Source organism: Aythya ferina (genome assembly GCF_964211825.1).
Source record: "Aythya ferina genome assembly, chromosome: 11".
Lineage (NCBI taxonomy): Eukaryota > Metazoa > Chordata > Aves > Anseriformes > Anatidae > Aythya > Aythya ferina.
Genome location: NC_140307.1, coordinates 15,416,337 through 15,441,505, shown reverse-complemented (window position 1 = coordinate 15,441,505; position 25,169 = coordinate 15,416,337). Strand labels below are relative to the sequence as shown.

Genomic DNA, 25,169 nt, shown 5'->3' with positions numbered 1-25,169 from the left:
TGCATATGCAGAAAAGGGAATTTTCCTGGCAAACTGGGATTAGTTTCACAAGGAATATTACTGAATTGGCAAACACTATGTTCCCAGGTCAAGCTTCTCTGTGCCTGTTTTCTAAAGTTCCCTCTGTTAGATATGGCTGGGGTTTTTCTGGCGACATTGTTCATTTTGAAATATGAGCTTGTCAAAGATGAAATACTCTACAGGAACGTACATTACCATTTCATCATGGACAGGATTTTGTATCAAAATCTACTCTCAAAACAGCTGACAGAAAGGTGGTGAAGTTGCTCTAGCAGGACATGGAAATATAAAGTTCACTGCTTTGTTTCTAGCCCAGCTCTTAAAGCCAAGTCATCACCATCTCATGTGAAGTACTATTCACTGCTCACTGTGTTAAAGACGTGTTTTGTTTTGTTTTCTTTCTTAAATCTTCCTTGTGAAAATTGCTGAAAAAAAACAAACTATTTCAGTGAAGTATCAGGAAGTCTGTTCAACAGGAAAACAAGATAGAATGAAGCTTTAGTGCTCTTTATGTCCTTAAACAGCATGTAAAGTTGTATTTTTGGATGACCACTTAACTTCCACTTCTATTTCAAGGACCATAACTCTGGAGTAAGTTGGCAGTGTAGGGGGAGAAAAGGAAAAAGGGGTCAGCGTGAAAGAAATGTTAAGAGTTTAAACAGGAAACGTGGCTTATCTGTAAACGCTGTCTTTGCAGCCAGCAAATATCACACCTACATATCAGTTAGGTAACAGTAACAAAGATAAGAAAACAGTTTCTTCAGACAAACAGTGGTGGGAAGGATGGTTATCAACTGATGACTCTATCTAAAAGGAAATCACAAATGGCTCTGGTAATACACTGGTGTTCTGAAACCAGAGGTTTCCCTTCCCCTGTTGCACAGAGATTAAGCCTAATTTGAATTTCCAGAAAACTGCAAGTATACCACCACTGTTGTGAACTGGCTTTTGAAGTCAGTGGTAAATACCTCAAAAAAAAAAAAAAAAAAAAAAAAGAGAGAGAGAGAGAGAGAGAGAGAGGAAATACGCTTTAAGGGTGTGTCTGGTCTGTTGTTCAGCAAGTCATATTGTTACAGCTTGCTGAATCTGATAGCATATGTTAACCTTAAGCAAGAAGTCTTTACACACAGTGGAAACTAAACCAGATAGAAAAAAGGTCTCATAACAGCATCAGTTCTTGCAGCAAAGTTGTCAAGCTCTTTGCCAAGGCTTCAAGTCTAATTAACACTTCACATCTTAAATTGCTTAGTTTTTTTGTTGTTGGTGGTGGTGGTTGGTTGTTTTACAAAAATTCACTGAAGGTTCAGTTCTATTTCCATTCAAGTCAATGTTTTTTACCACTAATAGCAGTAAGTTAAAAGACAGAAAGCCTACTGAAGTCCCAGATGCAATCCCTTAAACCCCTAGTTTCTGTTTAGGTAAGATCTACTAATTTGATAAAGCTAACAGTGAACCCAAAACCAGACAATACAGTAATCCAAGGCAAGATGACTGCATCATTTAAATTGTGCAACTTTGGTGTTTAACTTACAATTGCAAGAGTTGAAGTACCAAAATACATTCACACTGGAATTGAACGATGTTCAGACTGGAGGGCGTAATTCTGATACTGACTTTTTCTGTCTCTTTATGCGCATATAAAATATATTTAGCAAAGTGTCATTTCAATATTGTGATGCTTATTTCAATGTGTACGAATAGGCACATCTGTATTTGCAAAATCATGCATATTTTAACTATGTTTTCATAGTGCATATACAGTTGATTGAATGGAAATCATTATGGCATTACAGAAAAATTATGTGTTGCTTCGTTGTATCATGAAAGCAGCTGTATTTCTTCTGCTGTTTTAAATTAAAGCACAATAGGAAATTAAACAACTACCCTATACTAAAATAACACCAGGCACCATGTTTTCTGGAACTAGTCTTCTGGCTGAATGAAGAATTTTGCACATGCACTTTATACGTCATCATCAGTTAGGTAAGCTGATGACCATCTTTCCAGCTCTCATGCAAATTACCAATGCAAATACGGACAGCATTTATATACTCTGTCTGAAACTTGACCCAAAGTATCTGCCACTACCTTTTGATCCTTTACTCAATTAGTGTAAAATTCAAGAATCACCCACTCTCCTTTTTAACCATAACTTGCATCAGGATTCTATTCAACCTCAGGCTAATCTCTTTCCATTCATACTTTTCAACTCCAAACCTGAGTTCCTCAAACTGACCCACACTGCTCTTTGAGGTTTTTTGTCCTTTTTAGGTGAGCATTACCAAGTATACTTCATTACATTAGCAGACTTTTTAAAATAGTGGTTTCACATAATATCACCATTTGGTGATAAATTTAAGAACAAGCCATTCAGTATGAGTTAGGATGACTAACTGATCTGTCTTACATGTTTTCGGCATGAAACTGTGTCCATAACTGGGGTTAAAATTTTAAATGATTTCAGATTGATCTTCTCAGAGAAAAGCTGCAAGAGCTTCCAATATTTTTACAGTCCTGAAAAGGTTAGACATCAATGTAGATTAAAAAGTCCTTTTCGGGTTCCAACAGTTGTTTCAGAATGGTGACTGCAAAAGTCTAGCAATGCACTGTCAAATAAATGAGTCTATTAGGAATGATGGAATCAGTCACTGGTTTCAAAATTCAGATAATAAAATGTGCTTTTTTGGGATCAGATACCAACCTTGGAGAAGTCCGTATGACAGCTTGCTTTAGAATCATTAGAATTCAGCCTTACTACAACAAAAAATGTAGTACTGTGTTTTAAGAAACAATGTCATGAAGTGAAATGACTATGAGAAGAGAGCTCTAAGGACAGACTCTTCTCACCGTATTGAAGAAAGGTAGAAGTACTATTGTCCAGAGGAATAAAACATGTACCTTAGGAAAAAGGCTTTGACTTTTGATCTTTGAACACACTGGACCCAAAGATCGTATTTTAACCCTAATTTTATAGTTGTGCAAAACCAAATCCCTTGCTGTATTTAGTGACAATCCACTCACAGAAACAAAGACTTACCTTTTTATAAAGACTAAGGTGACTTTAAGAAACAGTTCAAACCAGATGGACAGGTCTTGCACCAAGTCTGGTCCCACATCAATGAAATGAGAGGAAGCCTCTGCTTAACTTTGACAGAAATTGAATCAGTCTTTGGAGAGCATGACCATCTTTGTTTAGTAAGGGTAATTATCTCTTAGGAACCTATTCCTAAGTATGTGCTCAGAAGGCTTTCAGTGTGCTGATATTCCACAGCATGTATAGTTAGAGCTACCTAGACTCAGACTGTTCAGAGCCAAACTATGCCAACACTGTACTTCATTCAGCCTGGGTGATCCACATATTAAAGAAGAAAGTCATAAGCAACAGCACTTCTTATTTGTTTTCACATTGGTTGCATTGTAAAATACCCCAAGTGCAAAAACAGATTTAGAACAAGAAAGCAACATTCATTTTCTATCAGATGAGAAACGAGTCACTGGCATAGTATTTTGTGTGGCAGGGAACAAAACTTACTGATTGGTGGTGACAGCACCCAAAACAAACTTTTTATAGGGGTGTCTTCAAAGGTGATTTAAAAGTACAGCATCTAGCTGATGCTGAACAGGTTTTCTTTGACTCGCAGGAAAAAAAAATCAAGTATAGCAGTAGTTCAGTAAAAGTTTTGAACAAGAGAAAAGCCCTAGATAGTTGTCTTAGGATTATTCAGCAGGGCAAACAGTGCTTCAAGGACAAGTAGGAAAGTAGCTGCTATTTGAGGCAACTTCATTATAAAATCATTTTTAATAAGCTATCTGAGCAAAGAGAGGGAGTGCTCTTGCAGAGAAGCCCCCAAGGGATCTTAAGGCTGCCCAGTAAAGTTATTAGGAGGTTACACACAGGGGACCAAACAGCTATTTTACTGGCCTCAGGGGACAGGGTTTAGTTTTCACCTGTTCTCTTTAGGCATTGGCGCTAACAGCAGATCCTGTTAACCATCAATATTCTGCAGCCTCCTGTCTTGTGAGGAAAAGTGTCATTTACTTACTTCAGCTGGGACTCAAAACACAGGAAGTAGACTGTGCCACTCATGTAGTAATTGTAAATCAGATCAAGAAAAAACATCAAACTTATTTTCCCTTTAATGCAATTAAACAGAATAACTAACATACCTCAAGAAATCATTAGCACTGAGACTACTGGTCATATACCATACTGGAAAATACAGTAATATACCAACAAGGAAAAAGTTAGAGAAAAACTGAAATTCAGGTATTGGGTTCAATTAAGCTGCAAACCTTAACATGCTTGTAGAATTTGGGTGAAAAACAATTCTAGGATATTTGGACATCTTAAAAGCAGAAAAGTTGTCTCATGTCCCAGATCATCCTTCTCAGGTGCTACGAGAAGAACACTGCTTGTTAGAAACCACTTGGAGATATGAAGGTCATCATTTAGGAAAGGATCTCTGCTCACAACAGTATTAAGAGCATGTCTACACCTAAAGAACAGGGCACTCTTTTTTGGGATAGTTATGGTGCAGCAGCAGCACTCCAAGCTCTAGAAAGTCTCAGGGATTTATCAGGACTATATGTACCTGTTGAAATACCTATTGAATTTTATGCTGAGTCCAACATCTAAGCTTATCTAACATAAAGCCAACTTTATCTCCCTATGCTGTCTAATCAAACCTACAATCCAGCTGCACTGTAAGCTTGAAACATGAAATGACCACTTAGCCTGAATTTCAGTCTCATTAAAATACAGACTCAAGATATTTCTCTAGACCAAGGCCTACTACAAGTAGTATAGGAATCAATACAGAGCTTGATGTGGGAACGAAGGCAGCGTGCTTGGTGTGGAATACCACACCAGAGAGCAGATATCCCTTCAGATAGCAGAAGGGGTTGGTCTACTTGCAGTCTTTGTCAACAAAGACTTTGTCAAACAGCTCTTCTTCTTGCAGATGGCTTTTGTTTGGTGAAAAAGATTCAAAGCATACAGTCCCTACTTAATTCTCCATTAGGAGTTCTTGTCTTTAAAATTAGTGGCTAGCTTTGGAAACATCTCCAGAGTCTGAAATAAAGGGCAAATATCTTGCATAATGTTACAAAGGAGTCTTAATCTATAGAGGGTTTTGGTAAAACTATTGTTTTTTAAATCTGGTTATACCCTGGGTTATAAAAATATAAAATACACAGTGTTGAATGTAATACCAAAGTACATTGGATATCATACAATACCAAAGTACACTGATTATAACACAAAGTACATTTGTATTACAGTTAGAGATAATAAAGGATGAACAAATTAGTCTATAGATCACTAATAGTGACTTTCTTACTTATGTACTTATCATAATGGAATCTAGTAAGTATAATTGCAAAGCATGGTTTCAGCCAGTATCACACATTAACAGGCAGAGAAACAAAATAAAGAGGGAAGTGTCAAAACTTGTAGTAGTTCAGGGAGTAGGTGACAGTAACTTTGTGCAATGTGAAAGTTCACACCAATCCTGACCAGGTCCTGTGAAGGCACAGCTGTCCTGACCTAATTCTACCTCAGGAAGAAAGGTATTCTGGATACGTGTTTGAGATGAAGCTGAACTTCCCAACAGCTTAACTGATCAGAGAATGAGTTACATCTTTTTGTAGAGGACTTTCACGTCTGATTCTGAGACAGAGATTCAGCAGAGAACAGTGTCAAAAAAAGGCAAAAATATAAAAAATATAATAAAAAATCCATTACCAATGAGGTAAATCCTTACCCACAATTGAACGAGAGAACCAGACTTGATTGGTAGGTTTTCAGCTTAAATTTCACTGAAAAGTCCTTCTTTCTGAAAAGTGACCTGGTTGAAGTACAGGAACTGAGGTACTTGGCTATCCATACCTGGGACTGCCAAAAGAAACATGCTTTTTCTTTCCAAATGATAATGCCATAGTCTCAGTGCGTGAAGTAGGCTGCTGAGTTTTGGACTTAGCTCTCAAAGGGCTGCCTGTATGTTGACGGTGATCTGTAGGTGTACTCTCCCTGAAAAGTTAAACCCAACGAGCTGTCCCTAATTCAAAGTAGCACCTGGGTTAATGCAGTCCATGCTAGAGAGCCCCAAACAGGTCCCTGCCTCTTCAGTCATGCTCTGCTCACAGGTATGTCAGCAGGACTAGGCTAGGGGTCTTAATTCTTTTTTGCTGCATAACATTGTACCAGTCTAAGAGCTTCCTCCAGAGGTCTGTGGGAGTACTTGTATGGCCTTCTGAAGACAGATGGAAAATTGTGAAAATATATGGTGCTTTTTTCCATCTTAAAAATGTCAGGTAAGCAAGTAACTCAATGTACCTGGACCTCCATACAGATATGGACTCCAGCTATGTAATCAAACTCCTCTGAAGCCTTTGACTGTGGTTCACTGAAATTCATATAGTGAGAGAAAGAAGGTTTCATAAGATCAAGGATTCATTAGTGTTAGCCTTCTGGGTACATAAGCAGGAAACAACTCCTCACTCTTATAGTAGTCAAGTCGAACTCTTCTAAGAAAGTCAGTGTCTAGAATATAAAAGTGGTCTGAAGAAAAAGAAAGTGATTTATTTGTGTAACAGTTCTGAGACACAAGCGGTGTGGTAGAGGTCATCACACTCATTGCATGAAATATGGCAAGATTTAAGATTAAGATGCTGGAGGTGAAATACTGCATACGTCATGGCTGATGGTCCTTTGCAGCGTTTGGTTCCCCCAGAATTTCAGATCCTTATTATCACTGATGCAATGACACCTGTCTGAATTTGTGAAAAGGCTAAAGCTACTTATCTAAGCTATCTACTTGTCTATTCAGAGCATGAAACATGAGAGGAAGGAGTTGTATTATGAGTATTAGTTCGAATTAAACAACTGGAAAAGAATCGAAATGTCAGTCATATCTTTCTCCAGTCAAAAGAGAACTGCAACACCAAAAGTCCCCCTTTATACAGAAGATGGGATAGGGTTTTGCCTCTAATATTTGACTTCACTGGTCTAAAGGTTATATAGGATGGATAACTTAACAAATCAGCATGTGAGCCCAAGAAATAATAGTTCTACAAATAGACAGAAGGTAAGAATTTTTACTGCTTCAGTCTGTTTAATCCACTGCGTGAAAAATTGCATTTTTGGGTGGACAAAATTTATTCTCATTAGTGCTGCTTGAAAGCAGCAGTATTGCACTCCCTGTTTAAAAATGGCAGGTTTTGTAATGCTCAGACTCTGATACAGAGAGGATGTAGGGAAGCAGCAAATGAAACAATACTTGGATAAAATTGGTTGTATCAAGAAGAGTAAAACTCTCTTGGGTTATATTTAGCTTGTTACATTATGAGAGATCTATTTTTTTTGAACATCATAGTGCATGTGCAGGAATACTGAACTCACATTTCTTCCAGAAATGACCTAAGCACTCAGTATTCAGCAGCCCCCTAGTTCAACTTCAGCTGACAGAGCACATTTGTCAAAGACTAATGCCAAGAAGGGGATAAAATATACCCAAAATCTCAAACAATAAAACCAGGAAGAACTTAGGTAGTGGACCAAGAACACCACTGTTTTCAAAACCCGTACTATAAAAATGGCTATTCGGATGAAGCCTGAAAAGGATTAATCCAATCCTTTAAGTGCATAATATATCAAGCTTCTAGCATCATACTTCAGTAATTAAGTTGAAAGGTTGTTACAAATAAGTGCTAGTTTATGGTCAGTCAACATCCTCAGATGCTGTACGTGGTAAACTTGGAATACGAATACTTCACCCAGATTTCTAAACAGTAATAAAGACAACACATATATATTTCACAAAGTGTTTGTGGGAATGTTTTTGAAATTTGTTTGTAGAAATCCCATTCCACGTACCATGTTTTGGGTATATTATATACATGTATATGCTAATGCAGAGTGATAGGTAAACTCTAGATACAAAGACGTGATACATGAAAACATTCTGCTCGTCACTTGCAGTTGTTGAGCTCTATGACTCAACAACTCAGATGTTATTCAATATCTTTGCATTTAGGTTTTTATGTAAAATTGGACTTTTTTCAAGTTATTCTAAAGCCTAATATTGATATCTACTTTTTGTATTCAACATTTTTTTTTTCTAAGTAATAAGGAAAAAATGTTTATTGTGCATATTGTCAAAATACCAAACATGCACAATTTACATCAATTCCTCTTGTATGAGAATTTATCGTAACAGGAATGTATTTTAAAAGACTTTCAACCAGAGCTGAATAAACCTCATATAGATTTGCTAGCAAATGTAGCCTGCGTTTTCATTATGGCAATTACAGCATATTGCTCCTTCTATTTTAATCCCTTCTTAATGGGCAAGCTTATCTTCCTGTTATTAAGGGAACCTTCTTGTTCATGCTTCAGTAGTTGCATGAAAACTGATTAACAAATTGGGGAACTACTCATAGCCAGTTCCCGTAGAATAGCATAAACATAGTTCTCACAATGTAGAAGATGGCAGAAGATGCTGGGACCCTAATTTCTTTCTTCACTAGATTCAAGGCCAAACCTAGTGAACAGCAGCTAACCACCTAACAGAGCTGATGAATACACCTTCATGTCATAATGAACCTCAAGCACAGCATCCACTGAGATAGGTGTGATGGCAGTGTCTTATCAGCGCTGGCAGGGCTTGACAACATTCCTGTGCTCTTTAGATCTGTGGTTACTAGTTAATTTTGCCTACAACAATTACTGAATATTGGAACTGGAGACATGACTCTTACAGCTGGTCAGTTAATGGCACTGCCATTCACAAAACATACGGGGCGGTTTCAGCTGATTTCCAGGTGGAGTGTTACACACCACCGTGTACAGTCACTAGCCTCTATACAAGAGAGGCCCAAGCCTGAGCTAGCACAAATACTGAGTTACTTACCACCTCTAGAGAGGGTGGTCGCTCCAGGCCAGGGTTGAGCTCATGGGCAAGGCTGTGCAAGGAAGCTGTCTGTACAATGCCTGGCCTGCGGATATACAGAGGACTTCAGTCTCCTGTACTGTTAATCTCAGTCAGCATGAGCTCAAATATTTACTAAAAAGGGTCACATTCCGCTCTCAGACACCTATCTGTAGCTCTCAGTAAGGTTGATGGAAACCATATATGCATTCACCCAAACAGAAGCTGACCCTAAGAATACATTAAGGAACAAGCCCACCTAATCAGAGGACTATCATGCTCTAAAGGTTGGCGACATTTAACATTTGCTTCAAAATTCATACCGATCAACTTCTCATTTGAAACTGTTGTATCAAGCAACTGTACTTTTTAAAATCTCTGTTGGGAGATTTCACAAGTGGCATACAATATCAAGTCAGATTTTTCAATACACGAATATTTTAAAAACAAGAATGAAATAAGAATATTAACATAAGACACTTTATGACCACTTTAAGCCTATGAAGTTGCGGTGAACATATTTAAAATGCATAACTCTGTTAAAATGCAATGTAAATCTTTGTAAATTTTGTGCACCCTACCACCTGTTTTGTTAGAAAGCCCTCAAAGGACTAGTAGCTTCAACTTCAACCTATTGCTATTTGAGATCCTGGGCAAGCACAATTCCTGCACTGCCAGATTTCAAAACCTTCACAGTATCAGAAGAATCTCAACATACCTCCTTCAGCTACAAATTGTAACATTTTCTTGGCATTGAGCTTTTAACTCACTGTAGAGTAGATGAGATCCGATTCCCAATAACGTTTTCTTTGAAGAGCATTCAGAATAAATGTACATGTAAGTAAATGCACGCATCCACATCCATTTCCAAGGTTGCCATTTATGAAGACTGTTTATATAGTTGAGAGCAAAACAATAATCATCTTATTTCCATCAAGAACTCCTTAAGCATAAACACAGAATGATCTATCTTACAGATTAACGCATAGGGACAGAAGACTTGCAAATAAATAATTTCTTTTTATGTGAAACAGTATGTTTCACATAAAAACATACTGTTTCAAATGCAACATACATAGAAAATTATAACCATTCTAACCACCTGTGTTTTCTAGATATATTACTCACCAGCTAGCTGCAAGGTACATACTATAAAACAAGGAATTCTGTCTTTTGTCTTCTTATCTTTCCTTTTCTGCCCTTGGCCTTGACACATATGCACATGCACACACACACACGCAGAGTATAGTCATTTAGATGACATTTCAGGCCAGGACTGGAACCAATCTAAAGCAGAAAACCTGCCAGCATTTTTAAAATGGAGCCTTCTCAAGACAAGACATAAACCTAGCAGAGCCACAGCACTGCCTAACATGAATTCCATTCATTAAAGAAAACCAAATCAAAAGATATTACTTACATGTATGAGTCTTCTTTGTTACAGAAATACCTGTAGGGAAGAAATGATCCCAATGTTAGCAAAATGACCACTGTGTAAATTCTTTTGACATTTATTTCATTGTTAAACTATTTTATTTCAGGCACACAGCTGCCACTACAAAAGAAGAATGAAAATTGCAATGATTTTTTTTTTTTTTTTTGTCAGAGCAAGCAGCAGCTCCCTTCTTTGCATGCAGGCTTTAATATTACATTGTCTCTTTACACCTCCTCAATGAATGTTTCAACACACAGCAATTACATTTTGTTGTTGGCATGTTTATCTACCTGACTTTCTTATAAAACAGAAGCTGATGCAAACCAAGGATATTGACAACACTACGGAAGATCCATCTTACCTCACATGGTTAACAATTTTACCACACTCATGTGACATAGCACAGATGAACCTACCCAGACAGAACAGACACAAAGAGTACAATTTATTTGCTACGTTATTAAGTTCTAGTACTTCTTTGACTGCCAGCTGTGGCCTTTGCTCATTGAAACCAAATGAAAAGCTCTCTCATTGATATGGCATTACTTGCCGTAATTCCAAGCTAGATGCAAGTATCTCCAAACTGTTAAATGTATACTTTCTGAAGTAATAAAGATGTTTTTATACTAGACGGGCATGTGATGGCAATCATCAGTGATGGTCTAGTGCCAGTGAAATGTGAGAGGCATTTTAAAGAAAGCAACAAAATGAACAGAGTGAGGCAAAATTCATAATACCAGATAAAGATAAAATTAACTCTGTTAAATGTCATTGGAATTCATGCTTGAATACAAACAATGTTGTCTTCACTTTAGCAGATAACTAGTGCTGTACTCAGACTGCAGAATTTAAGCTTCACTTTCCTTGGGGGGAATTTTATGAGAAGAATAAGAAGTTATTGGAAGCAGTACAAGTATTTGAAATATTTCATTTACGATTAAGGCCAGTAATGAAATTTTGGAATTGGAATCGTTTGGATTTCTTTTTATTAAAGAGAGAGACCTCCTCCTTTAACTACCCTCTTGCAAAAACAAATCACTATGGAAAAAGCAGGCTTCTATTTCAGGCCTTTTACTTTGTCGCACAACATCTCAGGGAGACAGCAACACATTATAAGGAGTCAGAAGAATGTAGATATCTTATCTGCAAATTTAGAGAGCTTACTTTTAAAGCCAACAGTTTTCAAAGTAATCCTGATTTTGGTATACATCTAAATCCATACTGCCAACCCAGATATTTAGATATCAAGTCAACATAAATGTAATGAGATTCTTTTTTGGTTTAATTGTATCCGTATTGCTATCGGTCTTTTGGATTTGAACCACCAAGTTCTGCAAGTGTGAGCACTGGAACCTTTCTTTTCCACTCCAAATAGAAGCTGAGTCTCCAAGCTTTGTGAAAAGGTTCTAGGCAGTTAGTTCCTTTGAGTAGTTTTGTAAGTGGCAGATACTGGGAAGTAATTTACAAAAATCAGACTACTGGCTCTTGATTATGTATGTGTATTGACTTAAATCTGAAAGGTCCCAGCCAAACCTCCCCATTCCTCATTCCAGGAACCCTAGAGCCACAGTAAACAAAAAGAACAAAAGGAAAACAAGCATAACAGAAAGAAAGCCATTCAGTTACAGAAGTAGCTACTACAGGCTGCAAATTCATTCTGTAAATCAGGATTTTGTAAGAGCCAGATTTCTCAGATTTTCATTCCCATTCAGTCATGCCTGGGTGGCTCAGAGCAGTTGGTCAGCTGTATGCATCAAGGAGGTGACTGTTACTACAGGAGTGAGAAAAAGCAGAGACCTGAAGTAACTAAGGCAAAGCCGGAGAAAGGCCAGTGAAAGTGTGCTTTTTGCCATATGCAGTCCTCCCCCCAGGTTTTTCTCAAGGTCCGCCTTACTCTTTGGATTTGAAATGACAGCTGTCATTAGGACACTTGTTCTTCTACCAAGGAAGAGCATGTTCCCTGTCTTCTTGCATGACTGCTGAAGAGCATGCACAGCTCTCCACAGTATTCATTGTGAGGAACTGTCCCAGTACTTCCTTGGCAGAAGTACCTGCCCCTGTCCTAGCTTGCTTGGCCAGCTCCTACAATTTTAAGGATGTTTCACTGAATAGGAAATGCAGTGGGAAAAGGTCTTTAATCTGAACACCATTTGCAAAACTTCCTTTCCCAACACCAGTGCTAATGAATTGATACGTCAGTGCTCTTTCAGCATTATGGGAGCCATATGTGTACTTTTCTCAGAAAATAATGCTTTCTGTAAAATCTCTTTGAACAGAAAGTGCTTATGCTGTCACTTCTGATTACTCACAGCCTCTTCACAATGGGATTTGCCACAGCACAAAACAGACTTAGCTGTATTCACTGGCTGAGGGACTACTTTCCCCCATACATGAAACAGTGATGGAAACATTAGCATTTATATTTTTTGACTTATTTTTTTTAATATGAAATGAGTGGTGGGTTTTTCCAATCATATGTTTCCACAATAATTACTGATTACCATCTGATAAAGACTTTTAGCTGTTTTATGCAGATGTTTTTAGATAACCTTTTATAACAACACAGAAGTGGGGTTTGGTTGTTGGTTTTTTTCTTTCTGTTTACATCATCATCATAATTATGTTTTTAAATGTAGCAAACAAAAAAAAAAGTATTTTGCTTTGAATTGAATTTTTTAAGTGATTAATTGTGATCTGGTGGAACCAGGATAAATGTTGCCAGTGAGTTCAACAACATGAGATTTAAATTAACCAGGAATCTTCACTTACGTTAAAATTAGACTAACTTTCAGTTCTAATTCATGAATTTCCAAGAATCTTTCCCTGTCACATCAGTAACTATAAGCAACTGGAAAATGTAAGGAAAAAAGTACTGGCATATCCAAACAGTTACTCGGGTTAGATGCACCACAGCTAGTGCTTTAAATACCAAATATGCAATGCACTCCTACCTCATTGCGATCTGTTTTAGCCTTAATGCAGGAGGCTGGTGACTGCCAGTCAAAACACCTGAGAAGTATAATCAACTCCCAGAAATTACTGTTTTATGAAAAAAACAGTCTGAAAGCTACTTCATGTAAGAAAGGAGAGTTGCATGAGCTTTGGCTTCCTCCTGGTCTGTGCTAACTCCCACTTACATAAATGTCTGTACGCCTTTCCTGGGAGTCGTATCCTACAGGTCTTATGCAGACAACTCCACAGTTCTTTTGAAATTGACAGGATCTCTTGAGAAGCTAATTCTGCAAGTTCAACATACTCAGCAGTTTTCTTCACAGAACTGGGCACGATTAACTCGGATTACTCTTGTTCATAAAATTTATGGGACTGGACCATAGATTTACGTAGATTTGAGTGGACATTATATAATAAAACTAAAACCTAATACAAAGCTGAAAGACAAAGATGTATTTATTTTTGTGGAGTGGAGTGCAAATGACCTGCTGATTCCTTTCATAATGTGATTTAATGTAAAAACCCATTTTTTAAAGTTTATCCTCCTATATATGGCATCATTTCAAAAAGTGACATAACTGAGTAATATGTGATCACTTGCCATTATTAGCACTATCCTAAACTGCCAGCTTTTGATTCTATAACAAATAAAAAATAAAATTAAAATAAAAAATAAAATAAAACAGGGCAAGAAACAACCCTAACTTCAGTGCAGCAAGACTTCCTGACTTAACCAACTAGACTTCAAAGTAAAGCAAAGGAAATGTCATGAAAATACCACAATATATCACTGCCGTGGTTATCAGTGAGTGAAAGTTTCAGTATTACAGTTATCACAGAAATTATCACTTCAGCAATGCAATTTGACATTCCTGATCAACACCAAATCTTAAACAAATTAACTTCTTAGATATACTTTTCATTGTTGCTATGCAGTGCTCTTTGCAATAGCAATCAATTGTTTTAAATGAAAAGAATTCATACCACATTGCCTTTCCCCCTCCCGCCTACTGCATTTAATTTGCCATGATGGGTGATATTTACAAAAAGAGCTTTCCGTATGCAATGAACTTTGAAAAGAGTATCTACCAACAGAGACAGGATATTCTTTTGCAAGCGGTTAGCCTGACTGACCTTCACTAGCCAACTTCAAATAGAGATAACAATGTCTTCAAGTACAAAAGGAGACTCAGATATTTTATACATCATAAGCTATTTCTCACAGTTTCCCATCCAAATAGAGAGGCATAACGAAACGCTGCTTACTCTGAACCTAGATCCCTGCTGCTGTTGTACAGTTGTCAACTTTCTGTATTTCAAGAGGAAAACATACTTTGATGTACAGAATGATAAGGAAAAAGTCCCCTGTCTGGCAGAATACATTACTCTGCAAAATATCAAAGGAGGATATTCTTGAGAGCAATTTTCTTAAACCTCCAGGAAAACTGTTCCCCAGAAATTTATATGGATAAAGACATGTGTTGCTGGCAAACCTAGTAACTAATCTTCAGGACATATGTTAAACACCACTGTGTTTCCTTCCTTTTGTAGAGTTTGCTTTGCTTTTTTTTTTTTTTTTTTTTTTTTTTTTTTTTTTTTTGCCATAAATCAAGTGATTCTCATTAGTCTGATGACAGTATATGGTTGTAAGATTGCCTACATGTATGATGCATGTCATGTGTGTGTGTCTGTGTGCGCGTATAAATGTTTTACTTACTTCTAACCTCCCCCATAGCCAGCACTGTGGCTCTAGTATATTCTGGAACTTAGCACTTTTGTGACAAATTGTAAATCTTTGGAAAAAAAGATTAAATTTTTAAACTCTATGCCTCCTGCCTAACATACTGTGTAAAATCAGAAAGAAAATGTATTACAAGCTTGGATCCCACTGCGTTCCATCCTGTCACTCCACTTCTTTTTTACTTTGTCACTACACAAAGCTAGCAATTAAGGTGGAAGATTATATGTAACACTTGGGCACTTGCAGAGAACCTACCAAAGCAGAATAATAGATCTAAGCATATTCAGACAGGAGTTCATTCTTTTAGAAAGTTTAAAAAGGGTTTATTTTAAGTCTGTATGGATCTCTGGTTTGAAGAAGCTTTGTGGCCTTTATAGGCACTGTTTATAGTGACCAAGGTAAAAAATAATGTGCATAAAAGTATAGAAAATACAACTCAGGTGGATTTAACCGAAGAAAATGTTGCAAAACAGTGTCCTTGTCTAGGACAAAAGAGCCATTAATGATGATCAGCACATATTACTGAAAGTGCTCCAAGTAATTTTAGCACTTTGTTTCAAAAATTGTTAATGCACACTAATGTTTATAGTTCACTCAAAAGAGAAACAAATTATGTGTTAGGGTAGCAAGGATCAAGGACAACATTACACAAGGTACTATAGAAGTATAGTACCTACGCACTAGGACTATAAGAACAATGAAACTTCCTTTAATTACAAAAAAAAAGTTTGTTTTTTTTTTTATAAGCACTTTGAATATGATAACTGTAATATATATATACATGTGTGTGTATATACATATACATATATATATATATATATATATATATAAAATAATCCATTTTTTCCCAGGCTTATTCACAGCTTTTACTGACTAGGAAAGAGTTCACCATCTGAAACAAGTTTTTCAGTCAGCTCTAGATCATGCGTCTGTTATAAAGTCCACGATAATACACCAAAGTCCTAGAAAACAACACTGACCTAAATGTTTCAGTCAGAAAAAAAGAAAAAAAAAAACACACTTGTTTTCCTAAGATTCATAGCTGTTTCTTATACCTAAGACCTATTTTTCAGAATTTTATTTTTGAGTTTTTCTAGTCCTACTTCTAGAATCATATGGTTATTTCAGAGTTAGCTACATTGTTATTATTATTATTCCTTTCTGCTCAAATATGGATACAGGATATTTGAGGAAAAGAGATTAAAAACCAAGTTTTCTTCCTCCCCTCCCCCCCTTTTAAAATGTATTATCCTTATTTTACAGACAGATGACCTTCTTAGCCCTTGCAGCTGAGACTGGCTTCCTGATTCTGAGACTGACTTCCTGCATTGTCTAAGCATTTTATGACTTCATTTTTCAGTATGTGACAGCCTCCCCTGACAAATGAGCCTTAATATGCATCTGTGAAAATAAATTACAAGTCACTATAATTCTTTCAAAGTTACAAAGTATTCACAGGAGACAAAATATCACTATCAGGAGAATTATTATTTGTAATCTGTACAATTCTCAGTTAAAAGAATTCCCTGTTCCTTCTAGATTTTCCCAAACCAGAAAGCAGTCCCCAAACTGACTTCAAACCTCTAGCGCGAAAATTACTCCAAACAAAACAAGAATTTTTCATGAAAAAAACAAAAGATACAAGTTTCTGTGTTTAAAGCCAAGATAACAATATAGATCCAGTTAATGTTAGCCCGAAAGTGAGATACTAACTTCTCATTTATGATAAATACTAAGCAAACCATTTCCCCCATATCATCATCCTGGACAACTGGCCACATCAAACTCACTCCAAAAAAACTTTCAATAAGTAATTTGTTCCTACCTGTACGGAAACCTGAGCTTAATACTTGTTTGATGCTTGATGAAGAGTCACCTTGTTATGCCTGGATCCCTCACATGCAAACAGTTGGCACCATTGCACAACTAGGAGATGGATCATCTGATGGCACAAAGCACTTTTTCTTTTTTCCTGATGTGTGATGGAATAGTGAACAAATGTGAGAAAACGATGAACGAGACTTTTGGCTGTAAAGAAAATGATCTTTAACCACTTTTTTTTTTTTTTTTTTCTTACAGCCTCACTGAAGATCCCTCTGAATTCTATTTCTTTTGTCCTCACAAACAGTGGATAAGATTAGGAGCAAGGAGACGAAACTTCACTAAATAACCATTATGTTCTTATGTGACTAACATCACTGCGTTACGTACATGTACAGCTGCAGCACAGGCTAAGTATCCATTCCACACTTGCACCGTATTTCACATATTAAAAGTCAAAGACAGTTCGGAACTGTATATAAAAGAGTATTTCCAGCAGGAAATAATTTTATAAAAAAAAAAATAAAATTATAAAATTTTATAAGAAAATTTTGAATGAGCTTTGTTTAAATGACTACTTACTCTACAATTGACTGAACAGATCACAAACTAAGAATTTAAAAATAGTCTTGCAGAGCAACACAATCACAGTGATGGAATCCAGTTGAATGTACAAAGTTTCAAAAATCCAAGCAAATTACTACAGCTCTGGAAGTAAACTACAAATTGTGAAGAAAACCAGCACTTCCTAAAAACTGTCACAGGCGTTTCTAATGTTGTATATTTACTTAAAACCATGAGCCTTACTGTAAGTCATTGTTTTATGCAGTTTAACAACAACAGCAGAATACTGCCAGAAGTATGGCAGACACCGCTGCTGTAAGCTGTTTTTTTTTTCTCCCACTGACATTCAAAGAACAATCTCCTCTATCTGAAGGATCTGTCCTATCAGCACACTAATAGGAACCATTTTTTAACTTGCACCAGATATGCAGGCAAGAAGCTCTGGAATATATGTAGTTTCCTGAGGGGAATCAGTCCTTACGACTGGCCCTTCCTAGCATTTGCTTCACAGACTACTGCTCTGCTTACTTTCTGCTTCATGTGATCTTAGACAAAGAAAATATCTCAGCTGATATAAACTGTTACATGGTGAGCATCATTTCTGCAAACTTCCTACTGGCTGAACATCAGCAAGAGTTGAACAGCACATTTGTAGAAGCAGCAAGTTTGGCACATGCGCACAGGGATGCGTGGGAGGGTGGTAGCTACTTGCCATATGTTAATTCAGGCCAACAGCTTTCACTCATTTCTCCAGGTACACGGACATTCAACCATCCTCAGAACAAAACGGAAACTACCACACAGAGGTCCAGGAGCTGCAGTACTGGCTGAGACAGGAACCGTGTGATAAAACTGCAAGCTGCACCAGTCCCGACTAGACCAATTCTCACCTCAAGGCAGTTCTTCAAGACAAGAGGTAAAATAAGCCTCAGGGCCCCTGTTCTGTGCCTTCAGGTAGCTCTAACTATGATGTGAACATCTGCATACAGGCTGCTAATGCTTTCACAATGGTAAAACAAAACAGAATATGAAACAAAACCAAACAACTATCAAACGTGTAGCTGCAGTCATTACTTATATTCAGTATGCTAGGAATCTATTAAAGAATATTTTAATATATTAACAAATATTTTAAATATATCTTTATGATTTAAAATGATCTGATGGATATTGTTATATCAAGGAAGGAAAATACTGGACTTTTATTCTGAATGCATTTTAAGATACAATTTTAGATTACTTCTCTTATTTTATCCTATAATACCTTGCAATAAAATATTGTAAAGAATACATCCATTTGTCTTCTGTGCTAATGCTGAGCACAGAAAATTGTCTCCTGGAGAGCAGGAGACTATCATTGAAATCCTCTCAGTAATTTTGTGACCAGAAAAAGAAATTGTTTATGAGTTGTCCATGAACACAGTATGACTATAAAATCCATAAATATGAGAGCAACAGTTTCTTCTGGAATCTGTATGCATTTAGAAATGCAACAACAACAAGAAGAGAAATTCAGTTCCTTAATTCATGAGTTACTGATCTAGTATGTTTTCTGAACCTACATCCAGTGAATATTGGTGCTGCAATGGGCTGCCTACTCTTACATGTAGCATGCTCATCTATGAAATGAATCATTTCAGATTCAGGCCTCCAGCATTCAGTAATACAAAAAAAGGTATTTTCTCATCACAAAACCCTATCTTGTTGAGCAGCTCATAGCACGTTGTGCCATATACTGCTTGGTATCACAGAACCTATTTGATATAGTGCCAATAGGCCATGCCAGATACTCTTAAATCTTACAGAATGAAAGCATGTACTGGAAACCCTCTGCTGCTCTATGTATATACAGCTGACACTGCCGTCTTTTCTGTAGTAGCTTGTTCTAGGCTAATTAAAAGTCACAGGTCTCTGAAGTCTGTATGCGTCCTGGGAGTATCTTTGTCCAGGTCTGTCTCATACAACTATGTGCCATTTCTCTGCATTTCTTTTGGAGAAGTGTCACTAGATGCAACATTCCATTCTTTCCATCATCCAAATTTCCATCTAAGTTTAATTATTTGCATTAAACCCCATATAATATCACATTACTCAAGATGAAAGTGACTTGTCAGCATCAGGTTGATTCTGTGTGTCAGTCTGACACTGAACCCCATGGATTCTTCAGGTGAAAGGAAGGAAAACATACAGGGTTGTGTTCTCAGCTGCTCTTTGATGGGAATATACATAGTTTTAAATGACTGTGTATATATAACTCTTCCTATAAAATAAAAACAAAGTCCAAAAACAAATCTGAAGGACATAATGGTTTTGGATTTCAGGAGCTTCAATTCTACATCTGTGCATCTATCCTCTTTCCTACATCAGTTTAAATCAAAGTTGGCATGCAAAACACTTGGTTCAGAAGTATGCTGCAACATGCCCTGCAAGTTTGTTATATCAAAGTGTTCTCCCTCTGTTCAGCAGTTCCTACTGTCCTACTACAAATACTGCTTTGTCAACTCTGTAATGACAGTCACTTGGGACAAAGAAGAGATACATCCATAGACTACTCAGATGCACCACTCTGACGGCAGTGAAAGGAGCTGGCCAGGCTGTAAAATTGGGATGAAAAAGGATGTAGAAAACTTGCTACATATTTTAGCTGAAAGATGGCATTTTGACTAGCACAATCCCCCCGATACACCACAGATGAGGCTTCTCTACAGAGACAGAAAAAGTGGTGGGGGGAAGGACACTATCAAGTGATTTATCAACCCCATTTGCTCTGACATACAAGTTGCTCTGGGAGATCTCCAATCCAAATATAGCCACAATAAACTCCAGGTTAACTTTTGAGAACAAGCAGGAATATCATACAAGGTGATATGTTTGCAAGCTACAATAACTTTTTTTTTTTTTTTTTGCCAATTTCTTACATAACATACAATCAATCTACAAAATTGCACTTTACTGAATGGCTGACTATATGTAGAATTGCAATGTCTGCAAACATCTGAGGCGTTTAGTGAAAAATACAATTATATTCAGTCAAACTCAACAATGTGAAGATTTATCCCACATCAAAAAGAACACAGCTCTCTCATGGGTACTTCTTTTGTTTTCCTTGGTGTTACTCAGTTGACATTTTTGCAATACTTCACATCATCAAGTTAGCTTTTATATATCCTTAAAAAGCAAATGTTATCTGCCATTTACAGACAAAGAAACAGAAACTAAGTAGTTATGTAATTGCAAGTCTTGGATTTGTAAACTGGGTTGCCTGGCTTAGAGCACCAACTTTAATTCAAAAACTACAGTAAGAAAGTATTTTCTTACTGCATCTTTCACAATCGGTTTCTGACTTCATCAAGATGAGTGAGATATCACAAGATAAGCAACAAAAGCAAATTTTTAACAATATGCTAATCTCATCCTATTACGGATTTATATTTTAGAACTGAACTTTGGGCCTCTATTCTAAAGGTAGTTCTTGTAACAATGTGCTAAGATGACATTATCATATGTGCTAAGACAAGATCTTGTTTATATTTACATATATATATATATAAGACACAAAATATTTTTCCTGTAAGTTTTTCAAATCACCCTATGGTATTTGATAAATACTAGACACTAAGTACAGCACAGTGTTGCTTTCTGTATTTCTAAATCATTTTAAATGACAACTGATTCATAAGGTACCCACTTCTCTGTTGTGCAAGCCCTTTCAAAACCACAAAGGAAGTTTATTATGCAGAATGAATTCCTTGGTTCACTCCAAGGACTTAAAGCAGACTTCCATCTACTTAACACCTTGGATGAATTTGGCCGATTGTGCAGTAAATGAAGCCAACTTTGGATATCAATTTCTTACTACAGTCATAGGATTATTTAAAATGTAATTGAAAAATCATCAGTATTTTTAATAAGGAGTGTGTTTTCTTTGCTCAATTGCTCAGTTAAGTATTTATACATCTATATTTTTGATCCAGAAAAAAATGATTTCTTAGTCATTACTTTATCTATCCCAACTGAATACTCTAGCTGTAATGTACATGTACATTTGCCTTTCATTATTCTTCTGAGATTGACTGTTGCAAAAATTGTAATTTTTCAAGCAGCCTCCCATCATGGTAACTTTTCCCTTTTTTTCTTTCAAAATATACTGAGGTTAAATCTCAACTTTTCATTGCTTTGCTCTCATGAGGAAAAGAAATAAAATTCTATTATGTCTTCTTGATCAGCTTCGATGAATGAGGGGAAAATAGAGAGAGGGAAGGATTTGTGCTAGAAGTTTATGCAAAATTTGAGACTTGAATATAGCACAAGTAGCACTTCAACACTTCAGACTCCTTCAGTGCTGAGACCCCTGGAGAGTTGAGTTTAAATCACTAAATTTATTTCAGGAAAGGGGAGAACACTCTGGAGAAAACTCTGTCGACTCCAGCAAAATTAATAAACTGGTTGCTGCTGATGTGAACTACATTTCCTGGCAAAAGTTTGACAAATTTCTAATTCCCTCTTAGCTAGCTTGTGAATACTGCACTTGTTGCTCCTTTTTAACAATTATTTAATACTATAGCACAAAAGAAATGATCAAAATTGCTAAGTTTCACTCATCTAGCATTTTCAGTGCCAGTTACAAGTGATAAAGGAAAATTATGACCTACCTCAATGGTAGGTCTGTCAAAAATGGCAGCCTATTCTTTCTCTATTAAAAAAGTTAATGTTACTAGAAAATGTATTAGTTAATGTACTAGAAAACAAGTTTAATCCCCATTAGATCATTTCAGTTCAAAGAAATCAGAAGTAATAATTTGAAAACAACCTGAAATTAAAAAAAAACACATAACATTACATATTTTTTTTTATTTGAGACAGAAGCCATATATGGTGTTGTATATGCTACAAATCAGAACAGAATTAGTTAAATTTGTCATCTAACTCCATTCATTTAGTATAATTATACCCTAACCTTGGTGGCACACACTTTTCAGTTTTTCTTCTCCCCCTTCTTAAAGACCTTTACTGCTTTTCATTTCCATATGTTTAGGATGCCAGCTGTTTTAGTGTTCATTGCACTGCTGTGATGGTTGGTGATAGATGGTACAGTTCTGAGCAGTTCCCTATACTTCGGGTCTAGGGGAAAACCTTCAGTCTTCGAAAAGAAAAAAGATTATGTTCCAGAATTGAACGCAGTTCATAACGTGTTTACATGGCTTAAGAAATACAGCAAGGTGTTAACCCTTTGACCTTAAGTATATTTTACAATCTCTATAATAAAACTTGCTATGAAATATCTGAATTACACTAAACAAAACAATAAAACATAAATTAGAACAGAGTCCATTTGCTTTTTATCACATACCATGAAAACTGGTGTTTAGCATTTCAGAAATACAAGTCAAAAAGGGCATCTTGAATCAGTACCCTGAAAACTCCATGTTTACCTTGTAAGCACAGAGGCCCTTTTATTATTATACAATAAGGTTTTATTCCTTGTAACTATTTATTTACAGAGCACAGATACCACCCAGCTGTATTTTTCTCTTACAACAGGGCTCTAAGCAAGCCTGTAACTGTATTACAAACTTACTATGCTTCCCCTTATCCTGGACCTAGTAGAACCTTTCCATTCAGTAGGAAAGGTCTTCCATTAAGGGAAACTCTTGGTGTCCTAAAAGCTCTATGCTGAAGTAGGAAAATACCTGCAGTAGACAAAGAAGAGGGAAAAAGGGAGGGAGGGAGGAAAGATCATGTTATGTTAAGAAGTATTCTAAAATACTGTGTAGATATGTGTACTGCGCACACCAACTATGATCACATCACAGCTACAATCATCTGCAAAATAAAACCAGGCCTCTGCACTTGTTAGTCCAGTCCTCTGGCAGCTCTGTTGATAGGTACCTGTGCATTCCTGTTCACAGAGTGTGACAGTAAATCTGTGTGTCACATCCATCATTCGAAAACTCCTACTACAATACATGCAAGCTTCACATGCAGATTTGTGGAATGTGATTGGTAAAGCTGCCTATTGCCTACCAATTCTTAGTTTGTCCTAGCTGGCTTATTGTCCATTTGTTTTTTCTGACCTGAAAGGTTTCTTGTTTATTGTACACTAAACTTGATGAAGTGCAGTGGAGTACTTCAAACAATTATTTATCACTTTCAGTATGTACATTAATTTGGCACAGAAAAAAATCCATGTTAATTTTAGATCTAACTCTCAAGCAAAACTGCTGCCTTCAGCACATTTCGGACTGACTTTAGTTTTTTTTTTTTTTTGCTCTGCATGCTAAATTCATGGGAACCTGTCAGTGAACCACGAACTAACAGAAACTCCTCTGAAATGCAAGCCTGTGGGAAGAGACCTGTTTCTATGAATTCAAGGACCTGATATGGTTGACACTGCGTGGTTGAACCTGCCAGGCTGAAGTTACATGGTTAAAATTTCAACTATATGAGCTGAAAAGGAAGAATTAAGTTTGGATCTGAACTACTGCACCCAGAATCAAGAGACTTCAACTCGCATTCTTGTCTCATCATCAGTTTCTCTAATGACTGCGCAAAATTTGCTCCATTTTTGTGTATTACAGTCTCCTACCAACGTAGCAGACACATCCAGCCTGTATCTTCCACTCTTTGCCTGTTAAGTTCACACGATAAACTTTTTAATATTGGACCTGAATCTTGATGTAAGTTTGGATCAACTCTACAGGTCAAAATCACCCAGTCATAACAATGATCACAAGCTTTTATTTTGGGAAAATAGAGAAATTTGATTAAAGCAAATGCTTTTTCATTCTGTTTGATACATTACATCACCATCCACAACACCCACCAAAAATTGTGACCATCTTTGCAATTAGCCAGCAAAATCCTTTCCTTAAACTTTTTTTTCCCTGAAGACAGTGGTCCCCTCAGGAACACCGCAAGAGCTTTAACAAATGCTTAGAAGCAAGATGAAGCTGTATAGCAGTAAAGAAAGAAAGAAGGGAAAAGAAAAAAAGGAGAAAGAAAACAAGAAAAAAAAGAAAAAATATGAAAAAGATCCAAAGAATCCCACATTACTTATTCTCAGAGCTCCAGGGAAATTAAACAAGGCTAGGAGAAAAGCATAACCTGACTCCTTTACATACATAGCTCAAATTTACAGCATTAGCAACTGAAGCTCAGGACAAGAAAATTGAGCATTGGTCTGTAAATTCATTCTAATGACATCACTGCCAGGATTATTCTTTTGGGGATAGCTCACGTAGGGGGTTGGGAAGAGACGGCAGGGGATTGAGGAAGGGGGATTTGATTATGTTTGAGCTATTTCGATTTGAGGATGCTCTTCACTGACAATACAGAAAGTATCTTATCTGAGAAGGGATTTCGCTCAGCTGCTTTAAAAATCCTCCATACATACTGAAAGTCAGCACATTCCCTGCAGGATCAATTGGCTTGACAAACTCTCGACATCCTCTGTACCATCTTAAAAAATGTATTTCCATATAAAAACTTTCTCCAGGCAAAAATATGACATGCAAGGGTTTGTCCCGGGGCAATTAAAAAATAACTTTTTATAAGTAAATTTAGTGCTCGCAAAAAGTTGCTGCATTGACAACACTCAGTACCAAAGGGTTCTCTTTAATCCAACAAGCTGCAGCAGGGTGAATGTCTCTCTTCTGCCACTGCTCTTTATCTCACAGTAGGCTGAATTAGATCTACAGACGGGGGTGAG

The 25,169-nt window shown here is 36.7% G+C and overlaps 1 protein-coding gene and 1 long non-coding RNA gene across 5 annotated transcripts in view; one reads left to right on the top strand and one right to left on the bottom strand.

The window, feature by feature from the left end:
- RORA (RAR related orphan receptor A) overlaps nucleotides 1-25,169 on the bottom strand; it is a 406,228-nt gene that overhangs the window by 97,810 nt on the left and 283,249 nt on the right. For all 4 annotated transcript variants that reach the window (XM_084532396.1, XM_084532397.1, XM_084532398.1 and 1 more), the window contains one exon: nucleotides 10,369-10,398. In XM_084532396.1, coding sequence (XP_084388522.1) covers nucleotides 10,369-10,398 — 30 coding nt within the window. The remainder of the gene's footprint in view (nucleotides 1-10,368; nucleotides 10,399-25,169) is intronic.
- Nucleotides 18,225-24,245, top strand: LOC311443065. Its single transcript, XR_014697056.1, has 2 exons — nucleotides 18,225-18,377; nucleotides 23,762-24,245. It is a non-coding gene; the product is annotated as an uncharacterized lncRNA (long non-coding RNA).